The sequence below is a fragment of the Rattus norvegicus genome, chromosome 3 (genome assembly GCF_021556685.1).
Source record: "Rattus norvegicus strain SHRSP/BbbUtx chromosome 3, alternate assembly SHRSP_T2T, whole genome shotgun sequence".
Taxonomy (NCBI): Eukaryota; Metazoa; Chordata; class Mammalia; order Rodentia; family Muridae; genus Rattus; species Rattus norvegicus.
Window position 1 is genome coordinate 147147499 of NC_141536.1, and position 24781 is coordinate 147172279.

The following is a 24781-nucleotide window of genomic DNA, read 5'->3' on the forward strand; positions in this document are numbered from 1 at the left end:
CAGAGACAGACAGACAGACAGACAGACAGACAGAGAGAGACACACACACAGAGACAGACAGACAGACAGACAGATAGACAGAGAGTAGGGGGAGCTCTTGATGAGAACCAGAAAAATGATACAGCTACCTGGGGAGTAGGGGAAGGGGTAGGAAGTTAGGAAGGGTCAATTCAAACTAGAATTATGGTGGTTTCCAAGTTTACTGATGGGTTCATTGGAGAGGTTTTTCAGACCCCTCAGGTAAATTGGAAGCCTGAAATGATTTCTGATCCCTCCCGTGTGAGAGGAGCTAGCTATATGCTAGTCCAGAAAGACAGAGATCAAGAGACAGAGATCAAAACTCACACCGTTGGAGGTCACAAAGGTTGGATGTGGGCGGTGTGCTTGACTGTGGTGAGTCAGACGCACAGAGCAGTTGCCAGTGAGGAAGTGAGCATTAGAGTTCACCCTGTGGTTTGTTGAGGGGCCTCCTAATGCAAAAAGAGGCCCATCTACATGGGGGCCTCACCCTGCCACAGGCCTGAGCTAGACATTTACTATTTCCAGGCATGCATTTACTCAGTGGGGCTAGTTCGAGGCGGGGAGCAGCAACCCTGAAAGGGGTTGTAGAGCTCACCCGCTTTTTAGGCTGTGGCATTGCCTGGCCCAGTACGCAGAGCTCACTGTAGAGTGCAGTGGAGAATGGTCCTGGTCCTGTTACTGCTGTCAAGCCCTGACTGCCAAGGCAGCTCTAACAGTCGTTATGAATGAGGGTTTTGGCTTGGAGAGGTGGCACACACACGCCTTAATGTTAACACTTGATCTACTTAACATGTAGATCTCCACGGATTTGAGGCCGGCTCGTTACACCTAGCAAGTTTCAGGCCAGCTGGGACTAAATAGTGAGGCCATGTCTCACAAAAATAACAAGAATGAATGAATGAATGAATGAATGAATGAATGAATAAAAGGCCGGGAGGTGGCACAATGGTAAAAGTGCTGGCTGTAAGAATGAGGTCTTGAGTCTGAATTCCCAGCCAGGCCTGGGTCTGCACACCTTTAAGCCCAGCACTGTGGGAGGCAGAGACAGGATTGTTGGCATTTGCTGGGACCAGCCTTCAAGATCAGTGAGAGGGCCTGTCTCCAGTGAGTATGGTGGACAGTGAAGAAGCAGGATACTCAATGTCTTCCTTTGGCATCCATGGATGGGTGTTCTTGCATACATAACCCTCACTCACACACACACACGCACACACACACACACACGCACGCACACACACACACACAGAGAGAGACAAAAGGTATACAGTACATTTTCTGAGGCCTGTTATGGGTACTAAATCTGATACGGTAGGTAAAGCACTCAGCTCGGGGCAGGAATGTAGTCTGAGATAATTCCAATGGCAAAGGCATCATTTCATCATGGAGTCTGTTTTCTGCGTTGAGCGTGTTCTCATCCTTCCGTGTGCCTCGGGCTCTGCGGAAACATCTTGCTTTAGACCTTCCGCGGAAGTAACAGCTGCTGCTCCAAGAAACAACAGGGAGGGTTGCCAAGGCCCGCTGTGGGGGTTCTTGGAGGCACATCAGAGCCATTAAAGTAGGACGTGCCAACATGGCGCTCTTGCATACCGGTGCTCTTAAAGTTGTGATGACTTTATGCAAAGAAGCAGTGCAAACAAACCCCACAAAACTTTGTGGAGGGGCTTCTTTGCCTGGGACCCAGGGATTGGAGTTGAGTCACCAGGCTTGTGAGTCCCTTTACCCATTGAACTGCCTTGTTGGGTTTTCTTTTAAAATGAAATTTTAAAAAAAAGGTTTGTGTGTATGTGTGTGTGTGTGTGTGTGTGTGTGTGTGTGCTTAGCGACTTCCCATAGGACTTTCTGTTGGGTCTGTTTTAGGGATGAGATTGCCAGATTAAGCAGTGGTGTTTACCCACATTTATAGGTTATTCCTGGGTGGCTTTAAGAAATGTGTCTGGGGGTTGGGGATTTAGCTCAGCGGTAGAGCGCTTGCCTAGGAAGCGCAAGGCCCTGGGTTCGGTCCCCAGCTCCTAAAAAAAGAAAAAAAAAAAAGAAATGTGTCTGAACCGCTCTGTATCTCACTCAGGACACGAGAATCCACACGGAGCCATTGCTGGTCTCGGTGGTCATCCCTGTGGGTTTTGGTGGGTATTCCCACCCTCTCCCTCTCCGGGCATCTCTAAGGCAGAGCTGCTCTTTCTTGAGAAGTATTGGTGGGAGTGAGGAAGGGCTGCATGAATGCCTGTGGCAGGAGTTTGTTATGGACCCAGCCTGGAGTTCCACAGAGGAGGGTGTTTTGCTGAGGAAGGGGATGTTCAGGTGTGTGCTCTGAGGCAGGGACACATGGCTGACCAGGATGGTTCTGGAGGCTGAGCTGCAATGCTATGGAGCTCTGGGGAGAAACCTGGGAAGACCTGAGTCTCTATTTAAGGCCTGAGTGGGATGGGAAGACCATAGGTAAACTAGTAGCGTGCCTGGAAGTTACTATCAGAGCTGGTCAAAAGAATAGTTTCACTCTTCAAAGCTTGCCTAGAGCCAGGCATTAGGAAGACACTGGAAAAGATAGTTAAAGTAAATATCAGAACCGTGTAATTGTCTTTAGAGAGAAACACAGCTCTCACAGGAGCGAAGGACAATGGGGCTGGGTAGGTTAATGGTGTTGGTTTTTTGGTTGAATCTTTCTTCCTCCTCTTCATCGCCATCCTCCCGTCCCCTCTTCCATTCCACCCCCCTCTCCTCTTTTTCTTTCTCTCTTGAGGCAGGGCCTCATTGTCTAACCCAGAATGATCTTTAACTCAAAATCCTGCTTCTGCCTCCTGAGTACTAGAATGTCAGACATGCGCTACCGTAGCCTACTTAGCATACCTGGGATTTCTGATCTGTTTGTTTATTGCAAGCATTAACGTTCTTTACATCCTCGAGCAAAGCTGGTGTGTTTGCTTAAAGAATCCTAACCCCGTTGATTTCAGTGTCTCTTTCATTTTGAGAAAGCATCATCGATTATCTTTTCCCTCTTAGATTTGGGTTACATTTTTCTAGTTCTTTTTTTTCCTCTATTTAACTTTTTTATATAATAGTTTTACTTTATTTTTATTTATTTTTAAAGAGTTATTGGCAAGGTGCGGTGGCTACATGCCCTTGATAAACAGAGGTAGGCGGATCCCTGTGAGTGTGAGGCCCCTGTGGTCAATGTAGCCAATTCCAGGCCATCCCGAGCTACACAGTGAGAACTTGTCTCAGAAGAAAAAAATATTTTATGTATGTAAGGGTTCTGTCTGCATGTATGTATGTGTGCCATGTACATGCCTGGTGCCCACAGAGACCAGAAGAGGGTATCAGAGACCCTGGAACTAGTGTTACTATGGCCTTGCGTCTTCATATGGATGCCGGGAACCCAAGCTGGGTCTTCTGGAAGAACGGCAAGTGCAGTTAACAACTGACTCATCTCTCCAGCCCTTTTATAGTAATTTTAGCTTACATCCTGAGCGTTGTCAAGATTTGGAGAGAGAGAGTCTGGATTCTCCTGTGTTTCTCAGAAATGAAAGACTTTAAAGAACTGGCTACCAGCTCGCCCAACCTCCCACTTCAAACAGCAGCCCCTGGGCAGTCGCCTTAGTCAGGACAACCGCTGCTGTGATAAAACGTGGTAACCCAAAGCATCTTGGGAGGAAAGAGTTTATATGACTTATAGATCCCAAGTCACCGTCCACTGAGGGGAGCCAAGACAGGAACTCAAACAGGGCAGGAACCTGGAGGCAGGAGCTGATGCGGAGGCCATGGAGGAGTGCTGCTTACTGACTTGCTCCTAATGGCTTGCTCAGCCTGCTTTCCTTAGCACCCTGAACCACCAGTCCAGGGACAGCACCACCCACAACTGGCCGAGCCTTCCATATCAATCACCAATTAAGAAGATGCTTGAAGGCCTGCCTACAGCCTAATCTTAATGGAGACTTTTGGAATTGAGGCTCCCTTATCTCCAATGACTCTAGCCTATGTCAAGTTGACATAAAAGGAGCCAGCACAACAGGAGTCACTTCTTTGAGCCTCATTTGCACTGCTTGGCATCTTCCTAGGACATCTAGAATTCAGGCAGAGTTGGGCACCACCTCCTATCCCGCTTCTCTCCCCAGCCCCTTTCTGTCTTGACTGGGTGTCGTGTAGCCTTGATTGGCTTTCAAATCAGTATGAGCGGGGTTGGGGATTTAGCTCAGTTGGTAGAGCGCTTGCCTAGGAAGCGCAAGGCCCTGGGTTCGGTCCCCAGCTCCGAAAAAAAAAAAGAACCAAAAAAAAAAAAAAATCAGTATGAGCTGAGGATGGCCTTGAACTCCTGCTTCCCTCTCTAGGCGTGTGCTACCACACATTAAGCCATAAAAATCCTACTTAGTGTTTCGGGCTACTGTCCTGTGACTTTATCTTTTGGGGGAGGGATGCCTTCCTTCACTTCCAGATATCATGGACCGAATTTTGCCCTCTAAATTAAGTCATGGGAGAGAAATTTTTACCCAAAGATTAGCCACGACACACAGGTCTGATGGAGGGAAACCCCCTCACATTCTTTCAATGCTGAGTCCCTTCCAGGTTCTGCCTGATTTTTGGTGTTTTCCACCTCTGTTGGAAAGTGGACCAATGGTGCCCAGTCCACAGTTGTATGTAGGCTGGAAGGTGGGCCCAGCAGGGACATTCTGCTCTTGGTAGCTGTAGAATCTTGCTGAGCAACAGGGCTGTCCATTCAGGAGCCCTCGGAACCGCCCACCTTCCTGCTCCTGGTGCAGCAGGGACAATACACACTCATCTGTTGATTAAGCAAGTAAGGCTTTATGCCGAGAATAAAAGTGAATGGGTAGAGTAAATAGCCAAAGGAACCCCCAAATTAGGGCCAAGGAGATGGAGCCTTTCATAACGTGCTTGCACACAAGTGTGAGACCCTGAGGTGTGAAAGTCAGGGTAGCACACACACCTGTAGCCCCACTGTGGGGAGTCGAAGGCAGGTGGACCGCTGGAATTCACTGCTCAGCCCAGCCAGTCTAGCCGAATCAGTGAATTTCAGGCCCATCGAAAGACCAGGTCTCAAAAAACAAGGTGGAGAGTGATGGAGGAAAATACCAGACATCGGCCCTGTGACCTCTGACCTTCCTCCTTGTGTATGTGCACACAGGCACAAGCGTGTACATACACTCCGCTAAAAGGAACCTCTCTGAACTAGTGGCTTGTTAATGAGCCTGGATTTGCACTAGAGAGAGAAGCCATCATTTGAGAGGAAATGAGAGCATCCCAGACATCTGAGTGCAAAGTACCACGGTTAATAGAGTGAGCCTGGGGTTCTGATTCAGGAAGCTGGATTCTATTGCTATAGTAACACAGTTTCCTGCAGTGGACTTTCAGGTTCAAAGGGAATAAGGAAGCCAGGTCTGCTCAGAGTGCTGCATGCCCAGGAGGAGGGAATCAAAGGGAGGAACTCTGGCTGCAGATCACAAGGGAGTGACTGAAACAGTCGGCCACAGCGTGCATCCCTGCATGGTAACCCAGGAGGTCACGGGTGCAGTACCGGGAAACTTCAAAACCCGCATGTGGGGAGGAAAAAAAAATTCATCAAACTGGGGAGGATCTGGAAGCTAACTGTTTGGTGTGCTAGGCAAGAGAGGGCCAGACAGTTGCCGTTGTGAATCCGGTCTGGGAGTTGTTCTGCGTGAAATGAGGATAGAATCTCACTCACCAGAAAGAGAATATTTGGTCATGGAGCCTGAGTCCCTGGAGCCTTGAAAGGGACAGGAGATGAAGTTTGGAATGGGCTTTATCTGTTTCCGGCCCAAGCCTACACACGGAGTCAGTTCCTCCAATAAGAGAAGTTCTTTCTTGAATCAGCTTAAAAAAAAAAAAACCTTGATGTGGACTTTATTTATTTCCCTTAAGAGTCTTTCTATTTTTTATTGGATGTTTTTATTTACATTTCAAATGTTATCCCCTTTCCTGGTTTCCCATCCATAAACCCCCATCCCATTCCCTCTCCCCCTTCTTCTATGAGGGTGCTCTCCTCCTCGACCACCCGCCCAAGGATCCCTCTTTTAGTCAAGTATCAGGACAGATCTGCGATCCCAGTACTCAGGAGCCAGAGGCAGGAGAATCAGGAGCTCAAATTCATCTTTGGCTACAAACTGAGTTCTGGGTTAGCCTGGGCTACACGAGATTTTGACTCAAAACAAAACGAAAAAACGGAACGAGAATAATTTTTCTTACATCACTCAGACTTCTGAGCTCATCTTTGCCTGGCTTTCTTTTTTCCCTTTTATTTTCAAGTAGGGGACAATATTAAACAATGCCAAGCAAATGGCCCAGGCACCGGCCCATCAAACAAATGGCAGGCTGATAAGGCAGAGATACTAACACGGAGAAGCTGGAACCCAGCTCTATTTACAAGTGCCCTAACCTTTCCCAGTCTGCCTTCTGTTTTTGTTTCGTTTTGAGCCGGTCTCGTACATTCCAAGCTGTTCTCAAAGCTGATATCAAGCCAAAGATGGCTTCGAACTCCAAAGCTTCTCCCTCCAATATGCTAAGGCTGCAGATAGATGTTCACGGGGTGCCGGGGATTGAACTCAGGGCCTTGGGAATGCTAGGCAAATGCCCTCCCAACTGAACGATAGCCTCAGCCTAGTCTTCTCCTCTTTGGAATGGAGACAATACCTCGAGCTTCAGAATATTAGTGCAGCACTCCCAAGAGGTGTTACAGTCGAGCTTGATAGGGGAAGGGGTGCTAATGGGGGGAGCTGCTGTTGTTTCTTGGCGTCCTCTCTTGGGGGGGGGGATTCTTTTTTTTCCGGAGCTGGGGACCGAGAACCCAGGGCCTTGCGCTTCTTAGGCAAGCGCTCTACGGCTGAGCTAAATCCCCAACCCCTGTGGAGGATCTTTTAAAACGCCCAGGGTGCTTTGGGAGTCTGTCCTGCTGTTGTTTTGGTGCACAAACTTTGCATTTGGATCCCAGATCTGCCACCGACTCGCAGAGAGCTGCCATCAACTCTGGGTCACTCTGGCTCCTGCCTCTCTTATCCTGTCCTCTGGTATGACCTTCTTCAAACTTAACTGCGTCTCCAGAGCTATTTCACACACCTCAGCAAATAGTTCCTATGAGAAGTCTTGTAAAAATCCCCATCCCAGCAACTTCCTAAGCTCGCCTCTGGCTGCAGGGGGAAGGGGTGTGGGTGTAGGGGTAACAGCTCTCCAGGGCTGTGTCCCAGGGGTCTGCAGTGGAGAGAGGAGTCCTGTTAGTGATTGGACCACAGTGCTTTCTCTTTGTTAAAAAGGCTGGGTATCCCACAGTGCTGGGGATGGGCAAGCAGGTGATCTCTGGGTTGAGAGGGATATTAGCTGGTGTCAGGGCCTCAGCTCTCTCACCCTTTAAGAATGGACCCTCCACAACATGCTGTGTCTCTGTGCGTCAGGGATAGTCTGAGGAGAGGGAGCAGTCAGCTGTATGTGCTGCCATTTTGCTGTCGTTGATTCAGGATGTCAGTTTCTAGAACCTGGCCCTCAGCTCCTTAGTGGGATGGAGCCGAGATCATTCTATCCACAAGAGTGGGTTAGGGTCCTGTCTACCTCTGAAGTGACAGTGATTCTATGTTGTTCAAATAGTGTCCTGGGATTCTAGAGGTCCTTCTATCTGGTTTGATAATATTCTAGCCTTTTAAGACTAGAATATTGGGGATGGGGATTTAGCTCAGTGGTAGAGCGCTTGCCTAGCAAGCGCAAGGCCCTGGGTTGGTCCCCAGCTCCGAAAAAAAGAAAAAAAAAAGACTAGAATATTAAACTGACTTTGTGCACGCGCACCCGTGTGCATGTGCGTGCGTGCGTGTGCGTGTGCGTGTGTGTGTGTGTGTGTGCACGCACGCGTGTGCGTATTAATGTGTATATGGCACATGTAGAAGCTAGAGGTTCATCTTAGAATTTCTGTTGCTACAGTGAAAACATCATGATCAAAAATCAAGTTGGGGAGGAACGAATTTACTCAGTTTATCATGGTCCATCATTGGAGGAATTCAGGTCAGGCACTCAAGCAGGGTAGGAATCTGAAGGCAGGAGCTGATGGAGAGGCCGTGGAGGGCTCTATATGGTCCGCCTCACATGGCTTGCTCAACCTGCTCTCTTATAGAATCTAGATGGCGTCACCCACAGTGGTCTGGGTCCTTCTCCATTGATCACTAATTGAGAATGAGTTCTCATGTTCATTAGTTCACTAATTGAGTTCTCATGGAGGCATTTCCTCAACAGAGACTCCTTCCTCTCTGATGACTCTAGCTTGTGTCAAGTTGACAACCAAAAGCAGCCAGAACGAGGTTGGGTGTCTTCACTTTCTACCTTATATTCTGAGACAGGGCCTCTCACTTGAACTTTAGAGCATTCTAGTTCATCTGGGCAATTTGATCTAGGGAACCCCTGGCTGCCCTTCCAGAGCACTGTTTGTGTAAGTTCTGGGTATCAGAACACCGGTCCTCGTGTTCGAGCAGAGAGTTTTACTCGCTAAGCCATAGCCCCACACCGAGGACTAGAATCTTAATCGAGGGAGCAAAAGCAGACACTGAAATCTTAAGTTTAGGTAAGCGTGCTGTAGACCAGAATTGCAGTTGGTATGTTCATAGTCCCTGCTCACTTCTATGGCCATGGCAGACGCTGCTAATCATTCCCATTGATAATCTCTCTCCTCACGTTGCCCTAAATGGACTCAAACAACCTAAGAGTTGGCACACAGGAAGGAAGCTTGGTCAAGAATGTCAGAGGGCAGGGAGGGGTGCAGAGGGGGTGAGTTAGACAGTCCTAACAGGCGCTCCTTGTTTAATGACCTGTGATCAGGGAGGGTGTTCTGTGGCCGAAGGTGGCCTGCTTTGAAAATGATCCTCCAGCTTGGGAGGAAGTTTTTTTCTTCTGTTCCTGCACAGGGGATGGGGGTGGGGTTCCACACCCCCAACCTTGGAGGAACTGTGTCTGTAATATGATTCCCATTTCCCTCTACGTAGCTGTTATATAAGCTTCTTTGGGAAATTGGTGACTATGATTGATGGGACCACATGGGACGTTCACAGATATTATATCAGGTCTGTGTATCCCTGGCCTCTGTATCTGTCCCCCGGGCCCCTCCCCACACTGGCATTCTTACCTACAAGTGGTCTGGCTTCTCAGGGTTCACGTGTCTAATGGGAAGCTCAGTGTGGATGACTGATGTGTTCATGGGCTTCCTGTATCCACTGAACCATCGACCCCTTTGAAATCGACCCCTTGAAAGCCTAGGGAGGCCATCTTACCTTTATATGCAGAGCCAATGCCAAACACCAACCAATCATCTGTTTGAAACGGACCTGACAGGTTGTGTTGTCAGACGTGGGGCTCCAGACATGCGCAGCAAAATCCTTACTCTGATTGGATGCTTTCCCGGTCCGGCCAGGACTGGGGCTCCTGGGAAACCTGTCTGCCACATGACTGATTCTTGTCTCTTTGGTTACTGAGTTCTGGGGGACCCCGACATTGTTCCGGGGCTGGCCTCTAATTTTGCATTAGAAGGGTTTTTCCCTCAGACCAGGCTGATGGCATCTCTATATTGCCTGTCCACAAGCCTGACCCTGACTGAGGCTGAAGCAACCAGTGTCCTCGATTAGTCCAAGTAAAGGTCATTGGTGTCCCAGAGCTGACCATGATTCATCTCCAGAGAGAGCCCAGGTCCCTGGGTTATCTGGTCACTCTTTATTCCGGTTTTCTTTATTCTTTATTCCAGAATTCTGAATTCTGCCTCCCTCCTCTTGACTTTAACTTTGAAACCCTGTAAATGGGCTTCAGGCAGACGGTCAGATCCATTATTAAGAGGTCTGAATGAAGTAACATGTCTGGGAGAAACGGAGTTGAGGAGCAGTTCCCTGGGGTCCCTGATCCTTCTTCAGATTTAGAACCAGGGGGCCTGTGAGTGGTGACTGTGCCCAGAGCCTAAAAGGGTCATCCTTGCAGGAGTAGGACAACCAGTGCACCGAGTCCCCTGAAAACAGGGCCCGAGGGACAGGGGTGATTTCTAATTCGGATATCTGGAGCAAGTCTCTTTGCTCACGAGTGGAGCATCTTGAATCTCTGTACTGAGGGTGATGTTATTCAGCTGTATTGTGGGAGGGCGGGGGTGTGCATCCTTTTAGAGAAAAAGCAGGTCCCGAGTGAGAGCTGGGAGGAGGCACCGGGCTGTTTGTTTTGTTTTCCTTTTCCCCTCATGCTCAGCCATGCAGGAAACACGGGGAGGAAAGCACTCGTGTGGCCCTTCCTCCGGTGCCTGCCAAGACTGTGGAAAAGAATAGCTGAGGAACAGGAGGGAGGGTGCGGGGGGGGGGCGAGGGGGGGGGAGCCGAACATTTTCACAGTGTGAACTTTGAAACTCTTTCTCTCTGACTCATGTTTGAAAGTCTCTTCAATTTGAATTCACCTTCCGGCATGTTGTTTTTCTCAAACCAGTAGCCTCAATTCCAAAGAAGTGTCAATCAGCTGCTCGTGTGTGTGTGTGTGTGTGTGTGTGTGTGTGTGTGTGTGTGTGTGTGTGTGTGCAAGTCAACAGAAATGACTACTGTTGGAACCCAACCTTGTTGGTTTTGCCCTTCCTCAAGGCTGGCCCTTCACTTAGACCTGTTGCGTCATAGCCTTTGTAGGAGAACGTCCACATATTGATAATGGTCTTCTGCCAGAGGCCACAGCCCTTCCTGGGGTCCCTAGCCCTGCATCTTTACAAGCATCCTTGCCACATGTTTATTCTGGGTTATAAGGAACTGGGTTACATAATGCATGGGGTGTGTTGGTTTGGCTAGCTGGGATCCAGCGTCGTAGTGATCAGAGGACCCCTTCATCTCCTGTACCATCCAGGCATTGGCTTCATCTCGAGACTGCCTTCAGAGCACCTTTACTTCAGTCTTCTGGCTTGTCAGGCAGAAGGAAGAGGAAACTTCTGGTTGAGCCAACTTAGGACATCTGCCTACCCTAGAACCAATCCCTATCTGGGCTCAGGCCCTTGCCAAGACCTCTGACCAGTCAGGGCCCAGGATAACGAAGGCGTTCTGAGACACTCCCCCATTAATATACTCTTCTTCAGGAGTTCCGTCATCCTGATCAGCAGCCCTACCAATAGCCTTTCATCTGCTGTGCCTCCCGTTACCCCATGGCTCCACTTCCCCAGAGGACCCTGGTCAACTTTCTTAAGGGCCAGTCTCTCGGTGCCCAGTCTGCAGGAGCCCAGATGCGCACACTGGCCCACTCTCCCGGGGCAGCAACGATGTGTGTGTGCATGGAGAAGAACCAAGTTTAGATTCTGCCAGCTGGCAGGTTCAAGGTCTAGGGGGCAAGGTGACGACACCTTGGTGGCCTGTTCCCCGTTTCTCCCAGGGTTCAATGCCTTGGCCTTAAACTTCCTGTCGGTCACAATTAAGCTATTTTGGTATGTGGCCCAGATGTTGGGAAAAGTCAGTACCCCACCCTACTTCCCCTGGACTCTCGCAATCACACACACTTCCTGATGACCTCATTGCCTGCACAGAGCCCATATCATATCCCCAGCCCAGTCCCTTTATGAGCTGAGGTCCCACAGGGGTGTGCGATGGTCCATTGATACTTTCACCATGCCCCAGGCTTAAGCTATTGCTATTCCATTGGTTTACCTCCAAGCCTGGCCTCTTTGGGGATCCCCTTAGAACGTGAAGATTGTTCTCCCAGGGCCAGGTACCTGCACTGTTTCCATTGTCCAAGTGTGGGCTGGGATGCAGGAGTCTCTTGAAGCCACAACTTCCAAGCTCAGTGGAGCCTTGGATTCCTGGGATCTCCCAGCACCCAGGCCAAAGCCCTTCCTGGGGGGGGGGGTGGGAGGCCACAGGGGGTGCGGCTGCCTGGCTGCCGCTGCCTGGCTGCCGTCCGCCTGCACCAGGCAATTCTTTAATTAGCCCAAGCAGGGTTTTCTCGGATGGGGGCGGAGGAGGTGTGTGGGTCTATTGGGGGAAACTAGGTCACCTGAAAACTAGCAGTCAGGAGGGAACTGTCCTGGGGCCGTGCTGCAAGGGAACCCAAGGGGTAAGGTGGGAGGGGCAAAGTGACAGAAAATGTGCCCTGGCCCCTTTTACTGCTCTTGGGAGATGCTGTCCCTACCTTTCTCCAGGGGGCTGGTCGACTGTCCTTAATTGCTTGGCCCAGAGCAAAGAGGGCAAAGCAGTAAACTTTCTGTCTGTCTGGAGCTTGTGGAGGGAACTTCATGGGAGGAGTCAGGGCCCTGCTGCCGGCTGCTGCCCATAATGTGCCAGCTTGGCTGTTTGCCATCCATCAGTTAGACAGGGACCATGTCTGCCTTTCACCAGCTGTATCCTCATCCCTCAGCACAGTCCTGGTGTGTGGCAAGTGCTTGAAAAGCATTTGCTGAGTACCTATGGGTGTTTCTAGGACTGAGGCTGTAAGCTGCACAGAACTTGCACATTGTATGGAAGGCCTTCGGTTCCCTACCCCCAACCCCCAGCACTAAAACTAAACCACGGAACACGCCCCCCAAACCCATCCATGCGAGTCGTTCTCCTCTAAGACTGTTGTCATGAGAACCAGTTGTCGTCGTGAGGCGGCTTCCCCAAATGTCAGGGACTTACATATCCTGCCAACACTGAATTCTGTCACTAATTCATTTTCCTTTACTACCAAGTCACTAGTTGTAGATTGAAATGGAGTTTTATATATATAAAGAAGGAAATTTCATGTCACTTCCATAAATAAACAGTAGCTGTGAAAACATCCACAGAAAACCAAATGATGCTTTTACATTTCTTCTTAAATACTATCACTGTCCCCCTCCCCCAGGCAGGAAACCTCAGAGGGAAAGACTGGCATGGCTCTACAGATGTTACTGCCTATGAGCACCAGACTGATGCTCTTTTCTTCAGAAACCTTTGGAGATTTAAAAAGAAAGGCATGAAAAGGGTATATTCTGTTGTTTGCAAAGGCCCGTGCTGCAAGCCTTCTACCAGTGAACTGTGTCTTCAGATATTTTTTCTTTTACTTTTGAGACAGAGTCTTGCAAATTTGTTCAGGCTGGTATCGAACTTGCCATTTTCCCATCTCAGGTTCCTGTGGAGAGAAAAGGACAGGAGAGGAGGGGAGGGGAGGGGAGGAGAGATTACAGGCCTATTCTACTAGGTTTGGTTTCAATAGTTTTTATTAATGTGTATTGCATATATAAAACAGTGGCTCTTCACTGGAGTTGGTTGGTTCTCTTTCCATGCTTAGAACTCCCAGTTGAGACGATGACTGAGGAAGGTTTCTTTTTTGACATACACTTATTTATTTATTTATTTATTTATTTATTTATTTATTTACGATCTCATACTATTAGCCCAGGCTATCTTGGACTTGACTATATAGCTCAGGCTGGTTTCAGACTCACGGGAGCCATCCTGTTTCAGCCTCTTGAGTGCTAGATCACAGGCATGCACTTCTATACCCAGCTAAGAAGGTGTTTGAGAAGAGGAAGACATTTTGGCAAGCAGTTGCATGGCATGGTTTATTCCTACCCTCAATTGTCATGTTTTGGGGCCTTCCTACCCAGTGTGTGATCACTGTTGATAATGAAGCGGATGTGTGTGCAGTTATAGCCCTGTCAGACACCAAACAGAATACTTAGGTGGGTTCAACACTGGTGGAAACTCTTCTTCAGGGAGTGATGTAAGCGTGCTGTCTGTTCCCAATCCCTAGAATCCTACACACTTTTGCCGAGTGCTTGCTGGACAGCTCTGCAGGCATGTTCATGCCTTGAGGTGTAAACAGCTGCCTTCTGGTCAGTGTTGTGCTGAGTGGATCTCTAATGTTTGGAGGCTGCTGCATCCCTCTGCCTAACACAAGGCTCCAGACTCAGTGACTACAGGAACTAGTGATCCGGACAGTTAATGTGAGGTCAGGATGTTGGGTAGGATGGTGATATGGACTGGGGTAAATTAGAAGACAGAGCTGGTTCCCCATTCATTTCTGAATCATTAGAGGGCACAGACTTTCTCTGCACCTTTTGGTGGCTGCAGTGTGAGTCCACACGGCCAGATGTCGAAGTGTTCTAAAAAAATAAAAGTCTGATATTGGATCTAAAAACTCCAAGTATTAAATATGCATAATTGATTGAGATGTTGAGGATGGTGTGGGCTAAACTCAAACAGACTGATAGACATGAGTAGACCACAGGAGGTTTGCTGGTTAAGTCTGGCCTGTAGTCAGAAAGTGCATCTCACAGACCTCAAACTTCCTTGATCCCTTTGGTCTGGGCAGCCCCGTCCCTAGGGCTTCATGTGTATTAGGAAGCAGGCCAACAACCAAGGTACATCCCTAGACCACAGCTCCTCTATTTTCTAGCTGTGGGATATTGTGTAAATGGTTTCATCTTTCTGTTTTCTTTATCTGAAAGACAACATTGATGGTGCCTACTTTAAGTGGCTGAGAGGACGGGGTGGCTTCATAGGTAGACTGACAGGCAGGAACCTCCCAGAAGGCAGAGCTGGTCTCCCATCCGTCTCTGAATCATGCTGGTCCTTGGGGCAGGTGTTCACTTGAAGAAAGAGAGGCAAAATTAGCATCTGGTCCTCCAGCTCGTGGGACCTGATGTCACCATGACATTGTGTGTTGGTGCATTCCTTTGAATCCCATATGCTCAAAAATCCCAGCCACAGTAGCTGTTTCAGTGGCTGAAGTAGAGAGCAGGGACAACACTGAGAGATGCCAGGGAGGCCTGCTCATTCATGCCCAAGCCCTCTGGAGAAGACAGTGGCAATTTCTTTAAAACCAACTGGGGCAACTACCAGAGCCCCTGACGATTGTAGAATTTGGGCATTCCCCCCTCGAAAAAGGAAAACTTATACCTTCACAAAACCTGCCCGTCAAACTGGACGCAGCCCAGATCGTTTCCAGTGGCTGGATGGGGAAACAAATTAATGTGCAGTGGACTACTAGATATCAATAAAAAAGGAACAGACTGTTGATAAATATGATAATTTGGATGACCCTCAAAGGAGTGGTATCGGATGATGTTGCTTGCTTCCTACTCCTGTTTCTATATTGTCCTTTGAACAAAAGCCTAGAGATGAAGAACAGATTAGCACCATGGGCTAGGATGTGAGTGGGTTTGGGGGTGCTTAGGAGAGATGTTGGGTGGCTCCTAGGAGGGGCGCTTATAGCTAAGGAACTGTTGGTATTTTGCTGTGGCGGTATGCACTAGTGGAAATACTTTAGAGGAAACATATATAAGCAAGAATCTGGAACACTGAAGAGTGTGAGTTGCAGTTGGTGGGCCATGTCACTGTTCTCAAAGTTCAAAGTTCAGGCTCGTTTGACTCCTGAGAAGGTGGCCATTTTGCATTCCACAAATGTGGACCTGCCCCTTTCTGTGTCTCCCAGAAGCCCAAGACAGCCTTACCTGGTGGGTCAAGGGTCTTCTGTCTTTATGCCTCCATCTCTCTTCCTCTGAGTCCCATTCTCTTTGCTAGTAGATGTACAACTATGGCCAGTTCCTTGACTACCCTGGAATTCTGGGAGGGGATAGAACATTTTGCAGATAGGAATTGGGTCTCCAAGAGGCTTCAAGTGATTGTGCAAAGACCTCGTTCCTTTGCCTCAGAGAACGCACAGGTTTGTGCTGATGTGATGCCCAGTTGGCCTTCACCTCTGAGGGCATGTGCGTTCTTTTCTTTTGAAGGCTCTCCAAGGGATGTGTTCTGGGAGACTTCGGCCAAAAGTTTCCAGGTCCAATAGTTGGCAAACTTTTGGGTTCGGGAGCACTTTAATTGCTGACATTCGGGATCCTAAAAATCTTTTGTTTATGCAAATTGTTTATTTTTAATGTTTTTGATTTTATGAGACAGTCTCACAGTTCCAAACTGAGGGCTGACACGATGGCTCAGTTGATAAACGTGCTTGCCACCAAGCCTGATGACCTGGGGTTGATCCCTAGAACCCTCATGACGGAAAGAAAGAACTAACTAAATGTAAAAAATATATAAACTCATCGGGTGTTATAACAATGCTGGACATTTTGATGAAAATCAAAGTAACTGTCCTAAACCAACCGAGAGAGAGACAGAGAGAGAGAGAGAGAGAGAGAGAGAGAGAGAGAGAGAGAGAGAGAGGGAGGAGTTGCTGCTTACGTTTTTGCACATCTCTTTATGTTGGGCTTTACATGTGAATGTCACAGCATGTCTGTGTTAATCTAGGACACGTCTGGGCAGCTTGAGGACTCTTGCACACCAGGGACAGACGTGAATGGAAAAGGTTGGGGAATAGTTCTGACTTGGTGGAAGCCTTGGAAGGGGTTCCCCTCAGGGTGCCCAGGCCGTACTTTGAGAATCATGACAGCTACACCTTACATCCTCTTGTCTATCCTCATTACAGCACGCCTCATAACGAGCAAAACCACAGAAGCCCAAGTGCCGGACATCATGTGTATGATTGGCTTCCATATTTGTGGCTGATTTTTTAAAAGGCTGGATCTCATGTAGTTCAGACCAGCCTCAAACTCACTATGTAGCCAAGGATGACCCCAAACTTTTGATCTTCCTGCCTTTACTTCCTCAGGGCTGGGATGACAGGCATTCACTTCCACATCCTGTTTATGCTGGGTGCCGGGGATGGAACCCCGACTTGGTTCCTGCCAGGCAAGTGCTCTACTGCAGAGCCCTATTCCCCATACCTTCTGTGGCCATAGTGTGCAGCCTAGGGTGTCCTGAGCTCCAAGATACCCTCTGGTTTCCAGTGTCACATGACTTATTTCTTGAAGTAGGATCCCTTTGAACAATAATGCTACAAAGATCAGGCTCTTGTTAGCTAACTGTGGTTTGAGAGGTGAGCAAGTGCCATCATGCAACAGAACTTTCTGGAATAGTAGGATGGCCTCTATCTCGGTGTCCAACATGGAAACCACTAGGAAGTCTGCGCTTGGATGTGTCAGTGAGATTGGACTTTATTTACTGTAATTAATTCAATGTGAGTGGCCGCCACTGGCTCAGCTCACAGCAGGGCCCAGGCCTTACTGGGACTCCACTCTAAGAATCTGCCCTTTCACTTTTGGCACAAATAGAAAACCTCAAAAGAGCTTTGAACTCCGTTGCGGGAGGTCAGGTGACTTTCTATGCTATGTGATGTGTGTTGACCAGTCCATTTCCATGTCTTTCTCCCTGCTGCAGGCCCCACCATGAGGCTCCAGCCCCTCGGGAGCCCCTGTGCTCCCCTGGCCCCGGGCTCACGGTGCTAGCCCCAGACAGAGCAAGGGCAGGTGCGGGGCCATGGCCAGCCACGTGGACCTGCTCACAGAGCTGCAGCTGCTGGAGAAGGTGCCTACACTGGAGCGCCTGCGCGCAGCCCAGAAGCGCCGGGCTCAGCAGCTGAAGAAGTGGGCACAGTATGAGCAGGACCTGCTTCATCGCAAGCGCAAGCATGAGCGGAAGCGTAGCACCGGTGGACGTCGCAAGAAGGTGTCCTTCGAGGCCAGTGTAGCGTTGCTGGAGGCCTCACTGAGGAATGACGCTGAAGAAGGTAAGGTCCCCTGCTCTCCAGGACACAGGCTGTGCACGAGCGAGCGGGCAAAGCTTATACACAGCTGCGCCTGAGGTCCAGTGTGGGCCATCCCATCAGTCCACATTAGGAAAGGGATAGCCCTAGGGAAGACCTCTCCCCAACTCCTGAGACAGTCTCAGGTAGCCCAGGCTGGCCTCCAACTTGTAATGCAACGTAGTATGACCTTGAACTTCTGATTCTCGGGAGCTGGGATTGGGCACAGCCTTCCCACCCCCACCGGACCCCCATCCCATCCCTACCTCAGCTTTATCTTAGACAGCTATTTTCATTCTTGGAGACAATGAGTCCAGCTTTTGGCTAATGAATACAATAACAATTTCCCTTCCCTCCCACAAATATTTACTGACAGTCTGCTTCCTGCGGCACTGGTGCTCTGCACGCAGAGTAATGAGCACGTGGTATCGCATCTAGTCCCACCCCCACCCCCACCCCAGCTGGATACTCCAGAATGCTAGGATGTTGCAGTTTCTCCAAGTCCTTCTGGTCCTCACTCGGCCCCTGGCATGCTGTTCTGGTGTCTTCTTTGCCACACTGAGAAGGAACTCAGGATCTTGCAGAACAAGGCAGCTCACTATCCCAGAGTCACATCCCTGATCCCGTTCTTAATTCACTTTCCACTGCTTTGTTCATGCTGGAGGGTGATTAAGAGCTCTCCTGGGCGAACCCAGAGAGATAGCTCAGAGGTTCAGAGCACTGACTGTCCTTGCAGAGAACCTGGGTTCTATTCCCAGCACCCACATGGCAGCTCACAAACTGCCAGGGGATCCGATATTCTTCTGACCTCCGCAGGCCCAGACACACCGTGCAGACAAACACCCATACACATAAAATAAAAATAATAAACGTTTTATAATGTATCTAGACCCTGAAGGTAGACGTTCTGGTCTAAAAGTGGTTGTGCAGGTCCCTATGTGACCCTGGTACAGAGAAGTTCTTTTTGCTGTCTATCCTTAGACTCTGCTTGTATAAAATGGGGGAGACAGTAGCATCCTCATGAAGGCCTTGTAAGCGTTCAGTTGGTTAATACCCATGAGGTATCCTGCACATGGCCCCTCGTGTTAAGTACGTGGCTGTGAATTTCTTGAAACGTTGCTTTTTGAGTTTTGAGACAGGCTCTCAAGTAGCCCAGGCTGGTCTCTGTTTCTGAAGATGACCATGAATTCTTGACCCTCCTGCCTCTTAAGTGCTAAGATGGTGGGTTTGACCCTCCACAGCTAGCTTATTGATTTTTTTGATATGTTTTATTATATTATAATATATATTGTTTTTTTTTTTTTTTTGAGGCAGAGTTTCTGTGTGTGGCCCTGGCTGTCCTAGAACTCACTTTGTAGAGCAGGCTGACCTCAGATTCGGGATCTGTCTACCTCTGCCTCCTGAGTTCTGAGATTAAAGTTGAAAGCCACCATAGCCAACCGTATTGTTTATCTTTTGTTTCATTAAATGTGTGGTTTATATTGTCACAAAATTTCCATAAGTTCTGGAAGCAGAGACCAGTACACACCACATGGTCCAGGATGGTTTCACTTTCCACAGTGCAAATATCATAATCAATGCAAGTTCACACAGCTTCCAGGTTGCACACTTGCCATGTACTGGTTACGGCTAATAATACCCATTTTACAGATGGGGATATTTGAGTCAGAGAGATTTAGAACCTTGATCCAGATGGTCTAACAGGTCCAAAGCCCCTAGGATACTACCCTGTGGCTTTTCTGGTTGACTTTCTTCTGCCAGGGTGGCTGGGGGACCCAAACTTTGGTCAGGCCCCTTGTTTCTGTGCATAGGCATATGCTTGCTTATTATGGCTGAAATTTGTGCATAGATCCTTTGCCCACTCAATAGCATCTGCCTTACCCCTGGAGAGGCCTGTCTGTGTCTGCTGGACCCGTCTACATCCTCGATGGTATTAGGTACTAAAATAGTCAGTGGAAGAGCTGAAGGCTGGGCCTCCCTAGCCATGGGAATTGGAAACATTTCGGGTGCCTCCATGATGTCCCACATAGAAACTGACACACAGGACCTTACGGGGTGGGTTGTAAAGAGAAGATAGGCTAGGAATTACACCCACACTGTCTGCAGCCTATACCCAGGGAACAGAGCGAGCATATGTTGACCTGGGGTCCTGTCCTTAGGATATCATCCTGTGCGTTTCAGAGTTTCACGCCTCTAGGACATGAGCAGGACAGGGTCCTGACCACTGGGATTTGAACTGCTCAGGTGAGAGCTGGGGTGAGCCTCCTGAGAGGCAGGATGGCTCAGGCTGCGGTTGCGGCCCTGAGGCTCCTTCTCACATGTGATTTGGTTTGCTGGGTGATGTGGCGCCCTCATCCCACTCAGGGGGTGGCTTCCTCATGACGAGGTCTAATTTTTGGTAGGGGTGGCAGTTCACCGACTCCTCTCTCCCAATTTGTCAGTTATTCCCTTCTCTGGAAAGCCCCATTTCCCCTCCGAGGGGCCTTTGCAGGGGCCTTGGGAACAGCCAGCCAGGAGGTAACATCTTCCAGCCCATTACCCGAATATCATTCTTTTTTTTTTTTTTTTTTTTGGTTCTTTTTTTCGGAGCTGGGGACCGAACCCCGGGCCTTGCGCTTCCTAGGTAAGCGCTCTACCACTGAGCTAAGTCCCCAGCCCCCCCGAATATCATTCTTCGTTGACAATCAAGTGCCCTGCTTCGAAGAGGCATGGTTTGGAGTTCAAGGACACCACTCCGCCCCATTCCTAGCCTATGACCTTGAACAATTTGTTTTGCCTGTCCGGTTTCAATTTTTAAAATCTGTGTCACGGAGCACGGAAGGCTTGGCTTCAAGAAAGTGTGGCAGGAATTAGAAATAGTTCGAGATGTTTGCCATTCAGCGGGCGGAGGGCTTGCCTCGCCAGTGTGAGGCCTCGTGTTTGATCCGCAGGACCCGTAGTAGTGTTGCCTGCCCGCCCACGATCGCAGTTCTGGAGGCAGGAAGCTCAGAAAGTCTATGTCATCCTCAGCTACATACTGAGTTCAAGGCCCCAGCCCAGGCTACATGTGACCCTGTCTCAACAGAACCAGCAACCAAACATCCTTGACCTTTGAAAGTTTCTCTGAACCCTGTATCAGAACAGCGATCATTTAAATGGTTCTTCAGGCCGAAAGACTTTGATGCTTAAAAAGACACATCAAATCATCAAATTCATACAAGCGAGTTCTTTTTTTTTTTTTTTTTGCTTTATGGAAAATTTATTACAACTCTCCAACCGCACATTACTTTTTCTTCTCAACGTCTTGCTCTGCGGCTTCTTTCGCCCTCTTTGCTCGGATGCCAAAGAGCCAGGCTTTGGCTCGGGTCATGCGAAGGCTGGCGGAAGCCTTAAAGTTCTTCTCCTCTTCCGTGATGGCTCTGGCCTTTTCCTTTTTGTACACATTCCGGATGGGCATCACAGGTCCTGTTAGCTGCGTGGCCAATTTAAGTTCCTCAGCAGAACTGCCTCCCTTCTTCGGAGCAGAAGGCTTCCTGGGGAAAAGTATGAGCTTGGAGCGGAACTCCTTCAGGCGCTGCACGTTGGCCTGCAGTGACTCAGTGGATTTGTTTCGCCTTGGGTCCACAGAGATGCCGATGGTGTGTGCCATTTTCTTGTGGATACCAGCCACCCTGAGTTCCTCCAGGCTGAAGCCCCTGCCAGCCCGGACCTTGGTGTGGTATCTAACTGTAGGACACCTCGCGATGGGCCTGATGGGACCCGACGCGGGGCGAGGGGCGATGCGGCGAGCTTTCGCCTGCTGGGCCTTGCGTCTGCGGATTTTGCTTGCCCGCTGGTTGAACCACGTGTCCACTCGCTGCTGCCAGTCTTTGTGGAAGTGGGGCTTCAGGATCATGCCATTCCGGCTGGGCGCCATGGTTGCCTCCTGTACAGGAGAACGGCCGAGCGGAAAGGGCACAAACGAGTTCTTATAAGCATTAAACAATACAGAGGTGTGCAGAGCAATAGGTCCCCTCCTCTTTTTCTTTCCCCACTGTTTCCTTATGGTAGTTTTTCTCCTTTGTCTGTAGACTACCAGGCCCACAGATCTTCTTATCTGCGTAAGCGTTTATGCAAGTAATGACATCCTGGAATCCATGTCACGTGACTCTAGTTTCACCCCCTCCCCCTATACGAGGTCTTGCGATTATGTTTGCCAGAAGCATCCGGCACAGTTGACCTGAACCGTTCATTGTGTAACGTTTTGCACTTGGCTTCACCAGAATCCTTAAAATGTCCCTAGTAGTCTTGTCTGTGCCCAGTGAACTTTGGAGAAGGAGTCTGAAGTATTTATCTTAGATGAATGTGGAAACAGGGTTGAGCGCTGGATCCAAGTCATTAAATCCGAACCAGAAAAGATAGTCGTGGTGTGTGAGACGCGGTAGGGGGTTGTGGGACGGGGACCCTGGGGTGCACAGGTGGATGTGTTTGAGGCTGCCATCAGTCAGCTCTTGTGGACTCTCTGAGCTCAGCTTAGCTTCCTGGCAGCCTGACAGAGCCCCGTGTGCCTGACTGGCTGAGCTGGCGTATGTTCACAGCAGTGTGGGAGCCCGGGGTGGCAGCTCCCCATCCCCTTGAGCTCATAGCATCCTGAGTCAACCTTCCCACCTGCAGTGGGTGGTGTGTGAGTTGTTCCCCTGGAAAAGGAGTCCTTCTTTGGCTAACGTCCCTGACCTTGGACCCACTTGAGCCCCATCCTTACCATTCCCAGTATTTTCCACTCCTCCTCCAGGCTCCCCTCATGTTCCCTGAGTTCTTTCACCTCCTCTACACCTCTAGGTGTGTGGTTCCCTCCTGATACACTTTCTTGGACTAACCTCCCTAACACTTAAGTCCAGAAGGAGAGCTATCCACGGGCCTCTGGACACCCAAGCCATCACTACCATAGAAGCCCGGTATCTAGCTGTGTCTCATGGAGGCAGGGGAGAGAGCCAGGGAATTAGAGTGCAGTTCCTCCTTCTAAATCGAGCTCTCAGCTCTACCGAGTTTCGGGGACGGCAACCCAACTTCTCCAGGTCTCAGTTTCTCCACATGGGCTTGTTAATAACGCACCTGCCACATTAAGTTGAGGGATGACTTGAGCTGGAAAATGCTGAGGAGGTGTGGTAAGAGGTGGGGAAGCGGCAGAGGCTGTTCTTTCTGTGGTATCTACTCTTCCACGTTTGCGCAAGCTCTCCTCATTATACATTCTGACTCTCACCTTCATGACTATTTATCAGGTGCTGTGCACCAGGCCGGCTGCTTCTCATAGGCCACCTCTCCTGATCCTCACAGCGGCTCTCCGAAGCTTGGGTAGTCAAACTCTATTTTGGAAAAGTAACTTGGGGTCTCATTTGCATATCATAAGACACGCTGCCCGTTTTTTAACCGTTCCGGGGTTTTCCACAACACCCCAGAGCTCTGCACCCAGCTAATCTTAGAACTTCATCACTTCTTGCTCCTGTGGAATCATCCCTAGGTCCCACTCCCAGTCCCAGACAACCACGAATGATCAGTGTATGAGCTTCTATGATTGGCTTCCTTCCCTCTTTCAGTAGAATAGTTTTGAGCTTGGCCAGGTTGTACTGTGAACATTTGCTCCTTTGTTTCTACCTTATAGTGCTCCATTGTACGGATATACCACGTCAATTTCCACTCACCAAAAGCTGAATGTGTGGCTCTTCGCCACTTTGGATTGATGACCAATGCTTCCAAAAACGTGGCGTCCGAATTTTTATATGGACATTTATCTGCCACTTTTGTGTGGAACATTTTTGTGTGGAAAAGAGTTGCTGGGTCACATGGCTCGTGTCTATGTAACTTATTAAGAAACAGATGACTGGTTTTCTAAGGGTTTTAGAGCGGGCAGAACCACCATGGCTGGGGATAAGAGGTCTATCTACCCCAAAAGTCAAGAGCCTATGGCCAGCAGAAACACCAGGGTTCATACAACCCAAAGGAATACAGATCACAGCCTCAGATGAGTGGTTGTTTTACAGGGAAAAGCGAACTCAGCTAAAGGGGAAGGTTTTAGAGACACAGCTGAGTCCTGGGTCTGATGTTTAAGCCCCACAGAGCCCTGCAAACTTAGCCTCTCTAAGCTTCAAAATCCGTGACCGGGCTCGAGAAGATGACAATACTGCCTCTGCCTTAGAAAACCTGCCAGGTTGAAGCTTACGTGTGTTTACTTTTTTCTTTTGGCCTTGTGGTGCCTCACTGTATGGGCGCAGCTCAGTTGTTTTCCACACACCAAGGCAGTGGAAGCTGACTTAGATGAAACATGCAGAAATTAAATCTGTAAAGCAGTCCTAAAGATCTGTTCTGTGGCTGGCAAAATGGCTCAGAGGGAGAAGGCACTCGCCACTAAGCCTGTGTTTGATCTTCAAGAACTCACAGGGTGGAAGGAATGGACCTGTTGACCTCCATGTGTGTGCCGTGGCATAGAACACACACACACACACACACACACACACACACACACACACACACACCCCACAGCGTAACAACAACAATAATAAAAAGGCTGCCTGCTGGAGGTTAGCTGGAGGTTACAAGACCCTCATCCGCTCTCAGCCCTGGCTAATCTGAAGGAAATGGCTCTGACTTTCATTTTTGGTGATGTTTGAACGGGAGATTTTCTTTTCCTCTCATTCTAAAAATAACGCGTCCTTGTAGAATGTTCCAAAACTATAGGAAAAGGGAAGCGCTAAGAAGTTAAGCTCACACGTACAATGGCTACCAGCAGCCTCGGGTAATAGCTCCATCTTTAGGTTGGAAGTACCTGGTGCTTTCCCATGGGGTGCATGAAAGAAAGTTTAAGTAAGGGGTGGACTGCGAGGGCTTCTTCACTTAACCGCTGAGAACCTGGAGAGCTTCTGTTCGGCTGGGGTCTGTTATGAGTATCTACTGCATTCGTATACCTGTAATCCTGGTGTGCAGAGTCTGGGACTGAAGGACTGTGAGTTCGAAGTCAGCCTGGGCTGGGTGAGACCCTGTCTCAAAAACAGACAGATGGACAGGACAGAGGGCTCAGCAGTTAGGAGTGCCGACTGCTCTCGAGGAGGACCTGAGTTCAGTTCTTAGCCCCCATGTCAGGTGGTTCCCAACTCCAGGGGACCCAACACCCACTTCCGGGACTCTTTGACACACATACATAATTAAACAATTAAAAATTAAAAATTAAATATGAAACGAATGAAGAAATAAAAATCTAGGGGTACATTCTCTTCGA

At 49.1% G+C, this 24781-nt stretch overlaps 1 protein-coding gene and 1 pseudogene across 10 annotated transcripts in view; one reads left to right on the top strand and one right to left on the bottom strand.

The window, feature by feature from the left end:
• Positions 1 to 24781, top strand: part of Ppp1r16b (protein phosphatase 1, regulatory subunit 16B) — a 96168-nt gene that overhangs the window by 11038 nt on the left and 60349 nt on the right. For all 9 annotated transcript variants that reach the window (XM_087654389.1, XM_087654396.1, XM_087654394.1 and 6 more), the window contains 1 exon segment: positions 17190 to 17538. In XM_087654389.1, the coding sequence (XP_087510515.1) occupies positions 17289 to 17538 (250 nt within the window). In that variant the 5' untranslated portion in view covers positions 17190 to 17288.
• Positions 20761 to 21490, bottom strand: LOC120101775 (60S ribosomal protein L13-like; annotated as a pseudogene). Its single transcript, XR_015684759.1, has one exon. The product of XR_015684759.1 is annotated as a 60S ribosomal protein L13-like, transcript variant X2 (transcript).